This window comes from Ornithorhynchus anatinus, chromosome 21, assembly GCF_004115215.2.
Source record: "Ornithorhynchus anatinus isolate Pmale09 chromosome 21, mOrnAna1.pri.v4, whole genome shotgun sequence".
In the NCBI taxonomy this organism is placed as follows: domain Eukaryota; kingdom Metazoa; phylum Chordata; class Mammalia; order Monotremata; family Ornithorhynchidae; genus Ornithorhynchus; species Ornithorhynchus anatinus.
The window spans coordinates 1,872,704-1,892,086 of record NC_041748.1 but is presented as its reverse complement, the minus strand read 5'-3'; the positions used below and the strand labels follow the sequence as shown (position 1 = coordinate 1,892,086).

Below are 19,383 nucleotides of genomic sequence, written 5' to 3'. Positions count from 1 at the left end.
TGCATTGGTGGTGTAAACCATTTCTAAATAAACTTCTGGATTTCAAGAGCCCCCTCCTCCTTCTCCTCCTCCTCCTCCTCCTGCACTCCTCTGGCTTGGGCTGTTTTGTCAGGGTGGGAGGCGTCGTGATCCTTTCTTCACGCCTAAACGTTGCAGCTGTGGCTAGGCGTGCATTGCTCTGACCGGGTAGATGTACTGAGCGCCTGCCACGTGCAGGACAGTGCACGGAGCACGGGGCAGAGGGCAGTAGATATGAGGGACCCATCCCTGCCCTCGAGGAACCGAACGCTTAGCAATCGGGGGTATGTACTGGGCGCCTCTGGGGCACAGAGCGTTTGGGAGCGGCCAGTACAGCAGAGCGAGCGCAATCCCTGCCCCCGAGAAGCCGATCCCATCGATCGGGGGCATGTACCGAATGCCTGCTGTGTGCAGAGCACCGTATCGAGCTGCTCGGGAGAGGACGGAGCACTCGGTAGGCGCGATTCCCCACCCTCACGGAACTTAATCCCTCAGCCAGTTGGATTTATCGAGTGCCCGATGGGGGTAGAGCGTCGTACTGAGCATCCGGGAGGGTCCAAGAGAGTCCCGCGAAGGGTCGGGGCGGGGGCGGAGGTCTGGGTACCCACCCCGCCTGGCGTGGAGAAAGGCATTGTTAAGTGGCCGGGTGGGGGGCGGGGGTTCCTGGGTCCCGCCCTCCCCCTCCTGCACATCGTGTCCCCATTGTTCCCGAAAAGTCGGGGCTCCCCGGGACAATGGGAACGCGGTGTTCTCTCTGCCCGGGCCGGGGTGACCCCGACCTGCCCCGCCACGGCCCCTGACACCCCCTCCCAGGCGGCCTCTAGGGCTCTCGACCCCCTCCGAGGTTACTGGGACTTTCAGTCCTGCCTCACTTTCGGGGGTCTTCCCTGCTCAGGGGCTTATGGGATTTTAGGTCATCCTCCTCCCCCGCAGGGGTCTTCCCTCCTAGGGGACCCCGGAGGTGTGGCTCGGTGGAAAGAACCGGGGCTCGGGAGTCAGAGGTCATGGGTTCAAATCTGGGCTCTGTCAGCTGTGTGTGTGACCGTGGGCAAGTCACTTCACTTCTCTGGGCCTCAGTTACCTCATCTGTAAAATGGGAATTAACTGTGAGCCTCACGTGGGACAAGCTGATTACCCCGTATCTCCCCCAGCGCTTAGAACAGTGCTCTGCACATAGTAAGCGCTTAACAAATACCATCATTATTATTGTTATTATTACTTGCACCACCACCCCCCGCCTCACTTCTAGGGTTCTTACCCACACAGAGACTCTGGAGGCTTCTGGGACTTGTCAGCCACCTCACTTCTTGTGGTTTTTTTGATGGTATTGATTAAGGACTTACTCTGTGCCAGGCATTTTACTAAGTCCTGAGGTAGAAGGTAATCAGGTTGCTTTGGGGGGGTGGTCTGGGTTGCGGGGAGGGGGACCAGGGTGTCGCCTCCGGGTGTGCGTGTATGCGGAGTTGGGACCAGGGGGACGAGGGTGTCACTTTCGGGGGTGGGCGTGTGTGGGTGCGTGCAGCTGTGGGCTTGTGCCTGCAAGGAGGTGCCCCATTGGCTGCCCAGGCCGGGGCCTCCCCGCTTAAAGCCACCCCCACCCCTCTGCCGGTGACCAAACCGCCGGCGGGACCAGCGCTCTTCTCCTGGACCGGGCCTTCCGGCCTCCCGGCCTCCCTAAAGGTTGTAAGTTGGGACCCTTCCTCCCGGGTAAATCGCCCCCCCCTCAGCACCCCACACTTCAGGGAGCAGGACCGCCCCCCTTCCCCTTCAGGAGGCCCCTCTGCCCCAGAGGGATGGGATGAGGGCTCTTCCAGCTGGGAATTCTGGGTTTCCAGCTGCCGCCTCCCCCACCCCATCTCCCTCTTCATGTTTCCCAGTAAGTTCTGAGGCCGTTTTGTTTTTTTTAAATCATACTTGTTAAGCACTTATTTTGTGCCAAGCACTGTTCTGAACGCTGGGGTAGGTACAAGCGAGTCAGGTCGGACACGGTCCCTGTCCCCCTTGGGGCTCACGGGAGAACTGAGGCCCAGAGAAGGGAAGTGACTGGCCCGAGGTCACCCAGCAGACAAGCGGCGGGGCCGGGATGAGAACTCGGGTCCTCTGACTCCAGGTTTGGGCTCTAACCTCTAGACCACGTTGCCTTCGCCCATTGGTGATTCCCAGAGACCGAGGAAGGGGAGAGGGGGAAAGTGAGGGAGAGGAGAAGGGGGAGGAAGGAGAGGAGGGAGGGGAAGGAAAAGGAGGGGGAGGAAAGAGGGAGAGGAGGAACAGGAAGGAAGAGGGGGAGGAGAGGAGGAACAGGGAGAGGAGGAACGGGAAGGAAGGGGTGGGGAGAGGGAAGAGAGGGAGAGGAGGAACGGGAAGGAAGAGGGAGAGGAGAGGGAAGAGAGGGAGAGGAGGAAGGGGAAGGAAGAGGGGGAGGAACGGGAAGGAAGAGGGAGAGGAGAGGGAAGAGAGGGAGAGGAGGAACGGGAAGGAAGAGGGAGAGGAGAGGGAAGAGAGGGAGAGGAGGAAGGGGAAGGAAGAGGGAGAGGAGAGGGAAGAGAGGGAGAGGAGGAACGGGAAGGAAGAGAGGGAGAGGAGAGGGAAGAGAGGGAGAGGAGGAACGGGAAGGAAGAGGGAGAGGAGAGGGAAGAGAGGGAGAGGAGGAACGGGAAGGAAGAGAGGGAGAGGAGGAAGGGGAAGGAAGAGGGGGAGGAACGGGAAGGAAGAAGGGGAGGAGAGGAAGAGGAGGAACGGGGAGATGAGGGAGACGGAGAAAGAGAGGAGGAAGGAGAGGGAGAGGAAGAGGGGGAAGAAAGGAGAGGAAGAGGGGGAAGAAGGGAGAGGAAGGGGAGAGGAGGAAGGGGAAGGAGGGGGGGGGGAAGGGGAAGGAGGAGGAGGAAGGTGGGAAGAAGTGGGGAGGGAGGGCGGGGAAGGGGGGTGTTGGGGGGTCCCGCTCCTTCGTTCCCCCCCTCCTTCGTTCCCCCCCACCCCCCAACTCCCCGGGGCGGCGGAGGGTGAGAGGGGGGCTGTGATGGACCGGTTTTCCTCCCGCTCAGTGGATGAGCCACGCCACAAGGGATTAGGGGAGATTTCAGCTGCTTCTCTCTCCGCCCCCCCCCCCCCGCCCCCGACACCAAGCACTGTGCTGAGCGCTCGGGCACAGGCACGAGGAGCAAGTGCGGCCCGGGCGCAGCTCCCAGCCCAACGGGGAGGGCGGGGATCTGATAGCGGTGGGAACCTATTCGGCGCTCACTATGTGTCAGGCACTGGGCTAAGCCCTGGGGGAGATAGGAACTCATTAATCAGGCAATCGGGGCGATGTAGCCATCCATCTAGGGTATTTATCGAGCGCTTCCTGTGCGCAGAGCACTGTGCTAGACGCTGGGGAGAGTTCCCACACTGGGCTCCCAGTCTGAGGAGGAGGGAGAACAGACGGTATAATGACGGTGGAATTTATTGAGCACCAACTCCGGGCCAAGCACTGTGCCGAGCTCTGCGGAGAGAGACGAGATGATCAGGTGGGATGCAATCCCTGGCCCACCTGGTCTCAAGGGGAGGAGAACAGGGAACGGGTGCGCTAATTTCTCTTGTAGCGTCCTCTCCCCAGCGTTTAGGACAGTGCTCCGCACATAGCAAGGGCTCGATAAATGCCGTGGATTAATGGATGGAATTTGGCATTCATTCATCCGTTAATTCAATCGTATTTATTGAGCGCTTACCGTGTGCAGAGCACCGGATTCAAGTGTTCAAGCGCTTAGGACGGTGCTCTGCACACGGTACGCGCTCAATAAATACGACTGAATGAACAAGCACCAAGCACTGTGCTGGACGCTGCGGGGGAGATACAGGATCACCAGGTTGGACACGGTCCCCGTCCCATCTAAGAGGGAGGGAGAACGGGTGAGTAATATCGGTGGCTCGGTGGCAAGAGCCCGGGCTTGGGAGTCAGAGGTCGTGGGTTCTAATCCCGCCTCCGCCACTTGTCTGCTGTGCGACCTTGGGCGAGTCCCTTCGCTTCTCTGGGCCTCACCTGTCAAATGGGGATGAAGACCGGGAGCCCCACGTGGGACAACCTGATTACTTTGTATCTCCCCCAGCGCTTAGAACAGTGCTTGGCACAAAGTAAACGTTTAACAAATACCATCATCATTATTATTTAGCACTATTTGCCGAGCACTGTGCTGAACACTGGGGCGAGATACAGGATCATCAGGTTGGACACAGTCCCTGTCCCATCTAAGGGGGAGGGAGAACAGGTGTGTAAGAACCATGGAATTTATGGGACATAGCATGGTGCAGTGGGTAGAGACCGGGCCTGGGAGTCAGAGGAGGTGGGTTCTAATCTCCCCTCCTCCACTTGTCTGCTGTGTGACTTCGGGCGAGTCATTTCACTGGTCTGTGCCTCAGTTCCCTCATCTGGAAAGTGGGGATGAAGACCGTGAGCCCCACGTGGGACAACCTGCTCACTTATCTACCCCGGCGCTCAGAACAGCGCTTGGCATATCGTAAAAATACTATTAATAATGTTGGTATTCGTTAAGCGCATACTAGGTGCCGAGCGCTGTTCTAAGCACTGGGCTAAATACGGGGTAATCAGGTTGTCCCACTTGAGGCTCCCAGTCTTAATCCCCATTTTACAGATGAGGGAACTCTTATTATAGGAGATTGACTATTTGATAGATGCGTTAACAGTGTCGATCGCTCCGGGCCTCAGTTTCTTCCTCCGAAAAAAGGGAGTCGCCCCCCATTCTCCCTCCCCCTGAGACGGAGAGCGCCGCATAGGATGGGGGTCTGTGTTTGAACTGATGATCGGCTGTCGCCCCCCCAGGGACCCAGAGACCTCTGTCCCCGCAGGCCGTGGCGGTGGAGATGTTGGGGTTCTTGTGGCTGGTGCTGGGGTGCAGCCGGCTCGGCGGAGCACAGAGCGGGCCCGAACCCAGGCCTGGGGTCCTCTGCTCCGTCAGCCAGTGGGAAATTCAAAATGGTGAGTGGGGGGCTGGGGGAGGGGGGGATAGGGAGACATCCCGGCCCTCGGACCCCCTGACGCTAGGACTTTCTGGCACTGAAGAGCTGACAGTCTAGAGAGCCGTCGTTCAAACAATCGATCCACCCCTGGTATTTATTGGGCGCTTCCTGTGTGCAGAGCATCGTACCAAGCGCCCGGGAGAGTCTAGCCCAACGGAGTTGGCAGACAGGAGCCCTGCCCACAACTAGCTGACGGTCTAGAGAACAATCAATCCATCCCCGGTGTTTATCGAGCGCTTCCTGTGTGCGGAGCTCTGTACTGAGCGCTCGGGAGAGTCCGGTCCAACAGAGTTGGTAGCCGCGATCCCTGCCCACAGTGAGCTGACAGTCTAGAGGACAATCAATGGTATCTATTGAGCACTTTTTATATGCAGAACACTGTACTGAGCGCTTGGGAGAATCCAATCCAACGTTCCTTGCTCATAAGGAGCTGACAGTCCAAAGGAAGCTGTGCATATGTACACATTTGTAATTTATTTATTCATATTCATGTCTGTCTCCCCGTCTAGACTGTCAGCTCCCCGTGGGCAAGGAATGTATCTCTTTATTGTTCTTTTGGACTCTGTCTAGCGCTCAGAACAGTGCGTTGCACTCGATAAATAGGACTGGCTGACTTCCCCAGCGCTTGATCCAGTGCTCTGCGCAGAGGTAACGCTGAATAAAGATTGACTGGACGAATGAACGTTTCCACGGCGATTCTCTCAGTCTGCAGGGATCTGGTCAGGAGGGATGGAGAGCTGGAGAATCAGTTCAAGACGATGCAGCTTCCCGACATAACCCGGGGCAGCGGGATTCTCCTGCCTCTGCTGTCAATTACCAAGTGAGTGAAAGCCACCCCCCCCCCAGACCCCCTCTGCCCTCTGGGTGATAATAATAGTAATAATTAATTATGGGATTCATTAAGCACTTTATATATACCCAGCACTGTACTAGGTGCTGAGGTAATAATAATAATATTAATTATTATGGTATTTGTTAAGCACTTACTATGTGCCGAGCGCTGTTCTGAGCGCTGGGGGAGATACAAGGTAGGTTGTCCCACGTGGGGCTCACTGTCTTCATCCCCATTTTCCAGATGAGGTGACCGAAGCCCAGAGAAGTGAAGCGACTTGCCCGAGGTCACCCAGCAGATAAGTGGTGATGCCACGATTAGAACCCATAACCTTCTGACTCTCGGGCCCGGGCTGTAGCCACTATGCTATGCTGTGTATTTATTGAGCTCTTGGGAGAGTCCAGTAGAGTCAGTAGACCATCCCTGCCCTCCAGGAGCTTCCAGTCTACCGTGTGCAGAGCACTGGACTGAGCGCTTGGGAGCATCCATTACAGTTAGCAGTCACAGTCCCCGTCCTCCGGGAGCTGACAATCTAGTGGGGGACGAGAACTCGGGTCTCTTGACTCCCAGAACCGTGCCTCATCGGCCCACAAGAGGAGGGTGGGTGCTCCCCCAGTCCCCCACCCCCATCCCAACCTCGTGAGACGCCCCCACCCAAAAACACCGGCCCTCCCGGGAACCACCAGGTTGGCCAATCCTGGATGCAACCGGGAGCAGGGGACTGGGGGTCACCGCTACCCCGGGAGGCTCGGGCCACTCTCCGGGTCGCCCCCTCCTTTGCCCTGTGGAGCCAGCGTGGTGTTAGTGGGTAAAGCCCGGGCCTGGGAGTCAGAAGGACCTGGGTTCTAATCCCGACTCCGCCACCCTTCTCCGGCGGGACCTCGGACCGGTCACTTCACATCTCTGGGCCTCCGTTCCCTCATCTGGAAAATGGGGATGACGAGTGTGAGCCCCACGTGGGAGCGGGGACTGAGTCCAACCACACGAACTTGTATCCCACCCCAGCGCTTAAAACGGTGCTCGGCACACAGTAAGCGCTTTAACAACTATCGTGATTATTATTTCCCTCCGCAGCTTGAAAATCCTCTCCATCCGGTTCCTCGAAATCGCAGTGAAGTTACAGCCGCCGCTGGGCATCCGGCTGGCGGTCAACTTGAGGCTCAACATCAACGGCAACTGGTGAGTGGCGTCCCCGGGCCTCCCACCCCGTCCTTCCCGCCTCTCCCAGATCCCACCTCCGGACTCCTTGTGGGCAGGGAATGTGTTTTATTGTTACATCGGACTCTCCCAAGCGCTCAGTCCAGTGCTCTGCACTCAGGAAGCGCTCAATAAATACGATTGACTGACTGCCCCCAAGGAGCCTCCTGTCTGTGGAGCGGGAAGCCGGAAGGAGAAGGGCGGTAAGACGGATTTGAGGTCAGGACCGCGCCCCATCCCCTCACCGGAATTCTCCTTCCTCAGCCTGCTGAACCTCGTGTCCGGGCTGGTCGATATCTCCGTGGATCTGAGGGTGGACGTCCGAGTCCGCCTGGGAGACGTGTCGGCCGGGAGCATCCTCTTCGTCTCCGACGGATGCGATCCTCTCATCGCGGCCGTCAGCGTCAACCTCCTCTCTGGGTAGGCCACCCTCCTGTCCTCCTCAGGTGGGGCTTGGACTGAGGCCTGACCTCCTCTTGACTGGGGAAAGGAGGACGGAGTCCAGCCTTCCTAATGGTTGGGTAAAGGAGAAGGGAGTCCAGCCCTCTTAGTGGTTGGCAGCATGGTGTAGCTTATTATTATTATTATTATTGCTATTATTGGTTTCTTTACAGAATACTTCCTATCCAGGCCCGAATCTTAATTTCAAATAACGTCCGGGAAACGCTTCCGGTTTTGGTAAGCCTCGTCTGCGTCTCCATTCTTCTCTGTGGGTCCTTCTTTATTGCCTCCCAATCTTTTTTTTTTTAAATTGTATTTGTTAAGCGCTATCTATGTGCCAGGCACTGTACTAAGCACCGGGCTAGATACAAGATCCAAGATTGGACGCAATCCCTGTCCCCCGTAGGGCTCAAAGTCTTCATCCCCATTTCACAGATGAGGGAACTGAGGCAGAGAGAAGTGAAGTGACTGGCCCGAGATCACACAGCAGCTAAGTGGTGGAGGCGGGATGAGAACCCGGGTCCTTCTGACTCCCGGGTCCGGGCTCTACCCGCTAAACCTTGCTGCTTCTCGAGCGGCTTCGGCAGCCAGTGGATAGTGATTAGAGGTCAGCGGCCAGAGGACGTTGAGCAATGGTCGGGGGGTCCTGGGCAGCGCGCAGACGTCGGGGGCCGGTGGGCAGTGGTCAGAGGTTCCGGCCTCCTCCTCGGACTTAGCATCGCCGTCACCCCCCACCCCGGGGGCTTTGGGGTTCGCCTTTAGGCCTGCCCCCTGCTGAACGACGCTTTGATTCGGACCAATTCCCAGATGTTTGGCACGGTGAACTGTGAGTTGCCCGTCTACCCCGTAACAGTGATGATAACTGTGGGATGTATTAAGGGCTTACGATGTGCCAGGCGCCGTACTAAGCCCTGGGGTGCCTACGAGGTAATCAGGACGGCCCGGGGACGGGAGGCGGGCCCAGGGGGTTGAGGGGGTGGGGGGCGGGGATCCCCCGGGGTCACGACCTTCCCGTCTCCCCCGCCCCCGGCAGCGCTGGCCTCTCTGGGCACCGCGGGCACCGTCCGGTACCTCCTCGCTCGGCAGCCCCGGGTGACCGGCCAAGCCCTGAGCCTCCACCTGACCGTGAGTACTACCCCCCGCCCCCGGCCCCTGCTGCCATCCTGGGCCACCCTGGGCCATCGCCTCCCCACTCGCTTCACTCCTAAGAATTATAATAACGATGGTACTCGTTCCGCGCTCACTCGGTGCCAAGCACTCTTCTAAGCGCCGAGGGAGAGACAAGTTCGTCAGCTTGGCCACAGTCCCTGTCCCACATCGGGCTCTCACTCTCAATCCCCATTTTACAGATGAAGGAACTGAGAAGTGAAGGGACTGGCCCAAGGTCATACAGCAGACACGTGGAGGAGCCGGGATTAGAACCCATGACCTTCTGACTCCCAGGCCCGGGATCTAGCCACTAAGCCACGCTGCTTCTTCAAGAGGAGAGGTTGGCTCCTCTAATGCCGACCTTCTCACTGTCCCTCAGCCTCGTCTGTCTCGCTATCAACCTCTCACCTCCATCCCGCCCCTGGCCCGGAAGATCCTCCCTCCTCAAATCCCACAGTCGACGACACTCGCCCGCTTCAAACCCTTACTGCAGGCCCGTCTCCTCCTCCAAGAGGCCTCCCGTGACTGCGCCCCCCCCTTTCCTCTCCTCCCACTCCCTTCTGCGTCGCCCTGACCTGCCCCCTTTATTCATGCCCCCCTCCCGGCCCCACACCACCTGTGCCCATATTTATCATTTACTGATTTCTATTCACGTCTCTCTCCCCGTAAGCTGCCAGTGGGCAGGAAAGGTATCTGTGATATTATTCCGTTGGACTCTCCCAAGCGCACAGGAAGCGCTCAATAGATACGATCGAGGAATGAACGAACCCGGGTCTTCTGACTCCCGGGCCCGGGCTCTAGCCGCTAGGCCGCACTGCTTCTGCCTGAAGAGGAGGGAGTCGTTGGGTTGTTCAGCCCGGGGGTCTTTTGGTCGAAGGTGTCTGTCCGCAGGCTGGGAGGAGGCTCGGTCGGTGTTCCGGTCACTTCGATTCAACCCACCCTGCCGGACCTGCGGGGCAAAACGATGTCCATGGGCATCTGCCAGGACTTCCTGTCTGCCGCCCTCTCCGTCCTCGTCAACTTCCCCCCGCAGACCTTGGCTTGCGACCAGCAGAAAGTGAGTCTGGGGTTCCCGGCCCCAGCTTCCCCCTTCCCCCACCTCTTCCTGCAACCATCTCCCCGGGCTAGGATGGGGGGCCGGACCTCCAGCAAACTGGGCGACGATCGCAACCCGTTTCCTTCCCCTTCTCCCCCTCACCCACCCCCATCTCGTGGAGATGAGTCCCCTTTCCGGTGGGGTTTAACTGGGATGGGTTAAATCCGGGTGGGACTTAACTGGAGTCCACGATAGGGAACGGAAATCGGAGCGACTCACTCTCCCTTCTCCCCTTGGCCAGTTTCCTGCCTGCGGTCAGTTGAGGAACACGATTTTTGCCCTGGCCCCTTCGGCGGTGAGTAGGTCAGAGCTTGGAGGACTCTTCTTCAGGCGGAGGGAAAAGGGGGTGTCTTGGGGGTGGTCCCGGGCTGGGGACGGGGCTGCGGTGTCAAGACTTCGGGGGCTCTGGCCTTTACGCTCTTTAAACTAGTCGCCTCCGGACGCTAGGCCGTGAAGACGGGGGTCCCGGGTGCCCAGCTACTCCCGCCTTGATCGGTCTCCTGGTCTTTCCCCCGGTTGAAGAGGGGGACGGCGCCTAAAGCGTAGGGGTCTTCACCCCATCTCCCTCAAGAGATACCACCTGGCACACCTCCAAGGCTCGGTTCCATTCATCTGTGGTTGGGTTTTTCCAACTGGGGGCTGCTTGCTGGGCATTTTCCCTGCTGATATTTGTTCCCACAGGGGCTTGTCGCCGATTCACTCATTCATTCACTCAATCATATTTATTGAACGCTTACTGTGTGCAAAGCACTGTACCGTTGATCATTTTGCCTGCTGATATTTCCTCCCAGAGGGGCTGGTTGCCGATTCACTCACTCATTCATTCAATCATATTTATTGAGCGCATACTGTGTGCAAAGCACTGTACCGTTGATCGTTTTGCCTGCTGATATTTAGTCCCATTCGGGACTCGTCGAAGATCATTTTGCCTGCTATTTCCTCCCACAAAGGCTGGTTGCCGAGTCGCTCATTCAGTCAATCGTATTTATTGAGCGCTTACTGTGTGCAAAACACTGTACCGCTGATCATTTGCCCACAGATCTCCGCCCCAACAATGTGGCGCTGACCCGGCCATCCTCAGCCGGGCCCACCATTAACATCGGTCACAACAGAGCGAGCGGTGCTAGGGCCCCTGGCCCGGGCTGGGGCCGGCCGTGACTCCGGCCTCCTCCTCCTGGCAGGCCTCTTAATTAATGTTGGCATTTGTTAAGCGCTTACTATGTGCAGAGCACTGTTCTAAGCACTGGGGGAGATACAGGGTCATCAGGTCGTCCCACGTGAGGCCCACATAAAATCCCCGTTTTACAGGTGAGGTCACTGAGGCACAGAGAAGTGAAGGGACTTGCCCACGGTCACACAGCTGCCAAGTGGCAGAGCCGGTATTCGAACCCATGACCTCTGACTCCCCAGCCCGGGCTCTTTCCACTGAGCCATGCTGCTTCTCTATAAGAAAAAAATGTTGTTGTTTATTAAGCGCTCTTTACTCTTCCCGGCAGTGCTCCTCTTGCCCAGCGGCTCCTCTGCTGACCCTCACGATCTCCCTGTCCGGCGCCGTCTCGGTCCTGCTGGAGGACGGCAAGGCTTCGGTCAAGCTGTGCGTGTTTATCCAGATATTTATCCGCAAGGCAGACGGCAGCCTCTTCACCCTTCTCGTTCTAAAAGCGGTAAGGGGCTTCCGGGGTCTCCGGTTGGGGTGGTAGGAGGTGGGGGTCATCCAGGACCTGCTTTAGGGTCGGGGCGGGGCCCTGATCTTTAATGATTTTCAGTCAGTCAATTTTACTTATCGAGCGCTTACTGCGTGCACAGAACTGTACCGAGCGCTTGGGAGAGTCCGAAAAAACCATAGGACAGACACATTCCCTTCCCACGACGAGCTGCCAGTCCAGAGGGGAGACTGAGAACTTATAGAGCAATAAATACCATCGATTAATTGATTGTAAGCTCCTTGTGGGAAGGGAACAGGTCAATCCTTTTGTACTGGACTCTCCCAAGCAGTCAGTACAGTGTTGTGGCCACAGTAAGTGCTCAGTAAATAACACTGATGCGTTGATTTATATTAATGTCTGTCTCCCACTCTGGATTGTCTGTGGGCCAGGAATGTGTCTACCATCTTTCATTTATTCAATCGTGTTTATCGAGTGCTTACTGTGTGCAGAGCACCGATATATTAGACTCTCTCAAGCGCTCTGTAGAGTGCTCTGCACAGTAGGTGCCCAGTAAGTGCCACTGATTGATTAAGAGCTTCCTACGCTCTAAGCACTGTGCTAAGCCCGGGGGAGAAATGAGCTCGTCAGGCCGGACACGGTCCCCATCCCACACTGGGTTCCCGGTCTAACGGGGACGGAGAACGGGGATTGAATCCCCATTTTAGAGGAGGAAACGGAGGCACGGAGAAGTAAAGTGACTCACTCAAGGTCACACAGCAGGCGAGCGGCGGAGCTGGGATTTGAACCCAGGTCCTCCTATTCCCAGGCCCGGGTTCTTTCCTCTAGGTCACACCGCTTCTCCTGGCGTAGATTTCTCTTCCCCGCAGAGCAGAGCGCCAGGCGGGAGAGTGAGGGCTGGGAGCTTATCTGCGAGGCCTCCTCCTTCTGCAACGGGCCTCGTCCTCGGGCCGGAGGCTGATTCTCCATCACAGAGGAGCCTTGCGGCCTAGTGGGTAGAGCCCGGGCCTCGGAGTCAGAAGACCTGGGCTCTCGTCACTCACTTCACTTCTCTGGGCCTCAGTTCACCCATCTGTCAAATGGGGATTCAGATGGTGAGCTCCTTGGGGGACAGGGACTGTGACTAACCTGATGAGCTTATATTTACTCCGATGCTTAGTACAATGGCTGGCCCGTAGTAAGCGCTTAAACGGAGACCAGAAAAATAAAAGTAAAAAATTTCTCCTGCAGAACCTGAATCTAAGGGCCCGTTTTACTATTTCTGGGAGTAAACTGATGATTGCTGTTACCCTGGAAAGGTACTAGATTTAAGCCAATCATTACCATTCATTCGATCGTATTTCATTCAATCGTATTTATTGAGCGCTTACCGTGTGCAGAACACTGTACTAAGCGCTTAACCGTATTGGGTGCCTGCTGGATACAGAGCACTGTGCTGGGCTCTCACTGGGTGCTGAGTGCTGTACTGAATGCCAGTTGTGTGCAGAGCACTGTACTGGACGTCTGCTGTGTGCAGAGCACTGTACCGGGTACTCGGGAGCACGCAGTCGAATGGGGTCTCATCCAGTCTCTAATGAGGACTAAGACGGGGAGCCCTACATAGCACGGGGACTGTGAACATCCCGATGATCTTGTATCTCCCCCAGCGCTTAGAACAGTGCCTGACACCAGTAAGCCCTTAACAAGGACCACAGAAATAAAATAAAATAATAAAAATGAAGGACGGGGGCCTGGTGGGGAGACCGATGAGGCTCGCGAGGCCGTGGATGGACCGGTCAGTGAGCTGACCCGAGGCGTCAGACGTCCCTCCCCGCTGCCCCCCACTCCGGGAAACACATCCGAGACCCCCCCCTTAGCCCCCCAACCCAGCGCTCCCCCACTTCTCTCCCGCTGCAGCTCCTCCCTGCTCTTGGTTTCGTCTTCCATCGGCAACATCCCGGTGAGTTCGGGGGCTCGGGAGGGTGGGTGTCAGGGGACAGGGCTGGGGGTCTGAAGTCCATCCATTAGACCACACTACCTTCCCTTCTATGGTCCTTTCCTCCTTGACCCCCAGCACCTGAAAGGAGTTGGGGAAGAAGGTCTCTGGGGGATCGGGGGGAGGGGAGGAGGTGACCAATGGGTTGGGGGGGCGTCCAGCCCTGACGGAGTCCCCTGATTGTAGGTGTTGGATCTCATGCCGCTGATCAATAAGCTGCTGGCGGATCTCCTGGTGCCCAAGATCGACGGTGAGCATCCCCACCCCCCCGCCGCCCTGGATCCGGGACTTCCCGTTGGCAGGAGCCCGGATCCCCCCGAGCCCTCCGCAGACGCGGCCTGATGTTCCCACCCGGCTCCTCCTTAGCCTTCCTGCTTCTACCCTCGGCCCCGCTTCTTCCTCAACTCTCTCCCAGAGCCTTTTTTCTCCCTCACCCCTAACTCTCTCCCGTTGGCTTCTTCCTGCTTCTTCCCCAACTCTCTCCTATCAGCTTCTTTCTACTTCTGCCCCAACTCTTTCTCTTCGGCTTATTTCCGCTTTGCCCCAACTCTCTCCCGCTGGCTTCTTTCTGCTTCACCCCGTAACTTTCTCCCATCTGCTTCTTTCCCCTAACTCTCTCCTCTTGGCTGTTTTCTGCTTCACCCCCAACTCTCTCCTCTTGGCTGTTTTCTGCTTCACCCCCAACTCTCTCCCGTCAGCTTCTTCTCCCCCAACTCTCCCATCAGCTTCTTTCCACTTTTCCCCCAACTCTCTCCCATCTGCTTCTTTCTGCTTCACCCCCAACTCCTTCCTCTTGGCTGTTTTCGGCTTCACCCCCAACTCTCTCCCTTCAGCTTCTTTTTGTCCCCCAATCTCCCATCAGCTTCTTTCCACTTTTTCCCCAACTCTCTCCCATCTGCTTATTTTCACTTCACTCCCAACTCTTTCCCCTCGCCTTTTTCCTGCTTCTCCCCTGCTGTCTCTCAAAAGCTTCTTTCTGCTTCACCCCAACTTTCCGCCATCAGCTTCTCTCCTCTTCTCCCCCAGCTCTCTCGGTAATAACTGTGGTATTTAAGTGCTCTACTCTGTACTAAGCACTGGAGTAGATTCAAGTTAATCGGGTTGGACAGAGCCCTCGTCCCAGACAGGGTTCACAATCTTAATCCACATTTTATAGATGAGGAAACTGAGGCAAAGAGAAGTTGTTATTATTATTATTAATAACATGGTATTTGTTACAAGCTTATTATGTGCCAGGCACTGTACTAAGCGTAGGGGGAGATACAAGCTAATCGGGTTGGACCCGGTCCCTGTCCCACGTGGGACTCACAGTCTTAATCCCCATTTTACAGATGAGGTCGCTGAGACCCAGAGAAGTGAAGTGACTTGCCCAAGGTCACACAGCAGGGATTAGAGCCCAGGTCCGTCCGACTCCCGGGCCTGGGTTCTTTCCACTAGGCTACGTTGCTTCCCTGTCAGCTTCTTTCTACTTCTCCCCCAACTCCCCCCTGTCGGCTTCTTTCTACCCTCATGCCACTCGACCGTGTGCAGAGCACTGTACTGAGCGCTTGAAGGAGGGTCAAATAGAGCCAGCAGACAAAAACCCCACCTTTGAGGAGCTGACAGTCTACTGCGTGCAGAGCACTGGGCTGAGCGCTTGGGAGTGTCCAATAGAGTGAGTAGACACCCCAGGAACTTCCGGGCCTTCAGCTGTTTTTTAGGCCTTGTTGCGGCCCGCACCCGCAGAACCCCTCCTCTGTCTCCCCCGCAGGCTGCCTGGACCCAGGAGTCCCTCTCCCCAGCATCCTGGGCATCAAGTTGGTGGGTCCGGACCTCAAAATCCTCCAGGTGAGGCTGGTGGGGTTGGGAGGGAAGAGGAAGGGAAGGTGGGGGGGTCTCTTCAATTGCTCCCCTTGATGATCATTTACTACAACCCAGCCTACACACCCTGCTCCTCTAATGCCGACCTTCTCCCCGGGCCTCCATCTCATCTCTCTCGCCACTGACCTCTGGCTCACGTCCCGCCTCAAACCCCACAGACCGTCACTCTCCCCCCTTTTCAAAGCCTAATTGAAGACACACCTCCTCCAAGAGGCCTTCCCTGACCACACCCTCCTTTCCTCTTCTCCCACTCCCTTCTGCGTCACCCCAACTAGCTCCCTTTTATTCACCTCCCTCCCCCTCCGGACCACCCACTCATGTCCGCACCACTTATGTTTCATTTATTCCTATTAACGTCTCTCTTTCCCTCTAGTCTGTCGGCTCGTGGTGGGCAGGGAATGTGTCCGTTTATTGTTCTACTGGACTCTCCCGAGCGCTCAGTACAGTTCTCTGCACACAGTAGGCTCATTGAGTGATTGCTTGTCCTCCAGACTGTCAACTCGTTGCGGGCAGGGAACGTGTCTACCAATCCTGTTGTATTGGACTCCCCCAGGAGCTTAGTCCAGTGCTCCGCGCACAGTAAGCGCTCAATAAATCCCATTGATTGACTGATAGGTCAATTGATAAGTGCGGATAAGCGGCGCGGAGGTAATTCTCCAGAAGGCCACAAGATGGCAGAGCAAACCAAGGCACAGCGTGAAACTGTCATTCATTCATTCACTCGCTCAATGGTATTTATTGAGCGCTTACTGTGTGCAAAGAACTGTTCTAAGCGCTTGGGAGAGTCCAGTAGTGTAATAGATCTATTCCTCCCCACAACGAGTTCACAGTCTAGAGGGGGAGAGAAAAAAACATCCCTTAATGCAGGAACCCATCAATCAATAGGGTTTATTGAACGCCCACAGTGTGCAGAGCACTGCTGTAAGCGCTTGGGTGAGTCCAACAGTGTCAGCGGCCCTGATGGCTACCCTCAAAGAGCGTTCCAGAAATCAGCAGTATTTACCGAGCGCCTAGCTTGCGCAGAGCACCGTATTACTATTCATTCATTCGATCGTGTTTATTGAGCGCTTACCGTGGGCAGAACACTGTACTAAGCGCTTGGTGTTTATCCCTAGGGGATGGTGTTGGTGACCGTGTGAGCGAGGCGACCCATCTGGAGAAAGAAGGGCAGATGGTCAGCGCTTCTTGGCTTTGGAAAGAGAGGAGGAAAGGAAGGAAGAAGAAAAGACTCTCCTCAACCCCCTTGCCTCATTTTGTCTCTGTCCTTCAGGAAGCCAGTAAGATGAACCCCCAAACGGAAGCACCCCCTTTTTCCTCAGTCCCCCCAATGGCTTTCCAGATGGAAGCCGTGCATGATGAGAAGGGGGTGGGGGCCAAGGTCTCTTTCCCAATAAATTTCCCATTTCCTCAGCTGAGATGGCGTGATCCTCTCTTGTTTTATAGTATTTGTTGAGAGCTTACCGTGTGCCAGGATCCGTACTGAGCGCTGGAGTGGATACAAGCTAATCGGGTTGGAGAGTACCAGTCCCATTTGGGTCTCACGGTCTTCATCCCCATTTTGCAGGTGAATGAACGGAGGCAGAGAGAAGGGACTTGCCCAAGGCCACATGGCAGATAAGGAGAGGAGATGGGATTAGAACCCAGGACCTTCAGAGGCCCAGGCCTGGGATCTATCCACTAGGCTTCTCTTTCGGGGCTTCCCGGGGCGTGTATGTGTGTGTGGGGGAGGGTTGAGATTTGTGGTGTGGAGGTTCACAGCGAGAGAGGCCTGAGACCTACAGCTGTGGAGGTTGAGGCCCACACTAGTGGAGGCTGAAGCTCAGAGTGTGGAGGCCCGCAGTGGTGGAGGCTGAGGGCCGCGGGGCAGAAGCCCCCAGTAGTGGAGGCCCCCAGTAGTGGCAGCTGAGGGCCATGGGATGGAGGCCCACAGCAGTGGAGACTGGAGTGCAGTGTAGAGGCCTACAGTGGTGGAGGCTGAGGGCCGTGGGGCAGAGGGCCCCAGTAGTGGACGCTGGAGTGCACTGTGTGGAGGTCCATAGAAGTGGAGGCTGAAGCACACAGTGTGGAGACCCACGGTAAGGAGATCTAAGGCTCGCAGAGTGGAAGCCCACAGTGGTGGAGGCTGAAGAGCATAGCGTAGAGGCCCAGTGGTGGAGGCTGAGGTCCACTAAGTGGAAGCCCTCCGTGAGGGAGGCCTGAGGCCCATGGTTTTGAGGCCCACAATGGTGGAGGCTGAAGACCACAGTGTAGAGGCCCTCGGTGGTGGAGGCCGGCCTTTCACTGCAGAAGTCGGTCAGCAATGGGGAGGACCACGATGGGATTCCAAGGGCCGTGTCTGTCCTCCCGAATCCTGGGACCCCCGGTCCTCCCCGACAGCAAGAGACGTGACCGGTGGTGTTTCCACACTGTCTTCAGTCAATCCATCGTATTACATGAGCAACAACTGGGTGCCGAGCACTGCGCTAAGCCCTCGGGAGAGTCCAGTAGAGTCAGCAGACTTGATACCTGTCCTCGAAGAGCTTAAATCTGTCAATCTAAGCAGTGTGGTCTAGTGGGTAGAGCAGGGGGCTGGACGTCAGAAGCATCTGGGTTCTCATCCCAGCTCTACCAGTAGTCTTGGGTGTGACCTTGGCCAAGTCACTTCCCTTCTCGGGGCTTCAGTTCCCTCAACTTTAAAATGAGAATGAAGACTGTGAGCCTCACATGGGCCAGCGACCGTGTCCAACCTGATGAGGTTGTCTCCCCCTCAGCACTCAGTACAGTGCCAGAGAACGTGCCTACTCGATACCCGTCATATTGGACTGTTAAATTGGAGAGTCACCAATTTATCGGACTCCCAAGCACTTAGTACAGTGCTCTGCACCCATTAAGCGCTCAACAAATACCACTGATGATGATATTCCTTGGCATGTGCAAGTTTGGACTGTAAGCTGGTCGTTAGCAGGGAATGGGTCTATTTTGTTCTGTTGGACTCTCCCAAGCGCTTAGTAAAGTGCTCTGCACACAGAAAGCGCTCAATCAATACAATTGACTGATTTAGCAAATATCCGTTGTTTTTTTTTTGAAATAATCAATGCCATTGATTGGTCAAAATAATTTTGAGCCAAGTCTGTGTTCCAGATTCTGGGGTTTGGAGAGATTTTTTCCTACCTGGCATCTCCCTTTGGGTCCACGGGGAGGGTCTTTCTGGACTCCCCCGGGGGCTCGGATGAGTGGGGGACGCCTTCAAGAGTCTGGTCTCTGTGTTTTCACAGACCTAGGTGTTTCGATCGACAGGATTTATTTAATAATTGTGGTATTTGTTGAGCGTTTGCTGGGTGCCAAATCCTGAAGCCAAGATAAACAGGCCGTTTCACAAGGAGTGCCCGCTGTCAGGGAAGAGATATAGAACAAAGATGGTGTTTTTTAAGCGCTTACGCTCTCCCCCCTTCAAAGCCTTATTTGAAGACCCCATCTCCTCCTCCTCCAAGAAGCCTTCCCTGACTGCACCCTCCTTTCCTCTTCTCCCACTCCCTTCTGCGTCGCCCCGACTCGCTCCCTTTCACCTCCCCATCAGGCCCACACCACTTATGTCCGGGTCTGTAATTCCATTTATTTCTATTAATGTCTGTCTCCCCCTTCTAGACTATCAGCTCGTGGGCGGGGACTGTGTCCATTCTATTGTTGTACTGGACTCTCCCAAGCGCTCAGCACAGTCTTCTGCCTACGGCAAGCATTCCATAAATGCCACTGATTAATTGATCGATTGTTCCGTGGTCAATCTGGTGAGGAGAACAAAGGGGCCGAGAGTCAGGGGACCTGGATTCCAATCCCACCTCAGGCCCTGTCCCACCAGGCAAGTCGCTTCACCGTTCTGGGCCTCGGCCTGTACCCCTCCAGGGGGATGTATTGGGGAGAAAAATCCTTCAGTTGATCAGTGGTATATATTGAGTGCTTACTTTGAGCAGGACACTGTACTGAGCACTTGGGAGAGTCCAGTATGACAGTTGATAGTCACAGTCCCCACCACAATAAACTGACAGTCTACAGAGCAATCAACTGTATTTAATAATAATAATAATTATTATGGTATTTGTTAAGTACTTACTATGTGCCAAGCACTGTTCCAAGTGCTGGGGTGGGTACAAGGCCATCAGGTTGT

At 56.0% G+C, this 19,383-nt stretch overlaps 1 protein-coding gene across 1 annotated transcript; it reads left to right on the top strand.

The window, feature by feature from the left end:
• Window positions 1-5,741: 5,741 nt before the first annotated feature.
• On the top strand, window positions 5,742-16,624 carry LOC107547649 (BPI fold-containing family B member 4-like). The gene is made up of 14 exons (XM_029049397.2): window positions 5,742-5,848; window positions 6,935-7,039; window positions 7,322-7,477; window positions 7,672-7,735; window positions 8,261-8,324; window positions 8,532-8,623; window positions 9,525-9,704; window positions 9,985-10,038; window positions 11,240-11,407; window positions 12,638-12,705; window positions 13,304-13,346; window positions 13,569-13,632; window positions 15,133-15,209; window positions 16,358-16,624. Exons 1-14 carry the CDS (start codon window positions 5,787-5,789, stop codon window positions 16,379-16,381), a joined length of 1,221 nt encoding a protein of 406 aa, XP_028905230.2. The 5' UTR covers window positions 5,742-5,786; the 3' UTR covers window positions 16,382-16,624.
• Window positions 16,625-19,383: the final 2,759 nt, after the last annotated feature.

What these genes read in the sequence shown, in the direction of transcription:
- LOC107547649 (XM_029049397.2), top strand. Translation starts at nt 5,787, where the DNA reads ATGCAGCTTCCCGACATAACCCGGGGCAGCGGGATTCTCCTGCCTCTG. An exon ending in CCCTTCTCGTTCTAAAAGCG is followed by an intron (nt 11,408 to 12,637) that starts GTAAGGGGCTTC and finishes TTTCTCCTGCAG; the next exon opens with AACCTGAATCTAAGGGCCCG. An exon ending in CGGACCTCAAAATCCTCCAG is followed by an intron (nt 15,210 to 16,357) that starts GTGAGGCTGGTG and finishes GTTTATCCCTAG; the next exon opens with GGGATGGTGTTGGTGACCGT.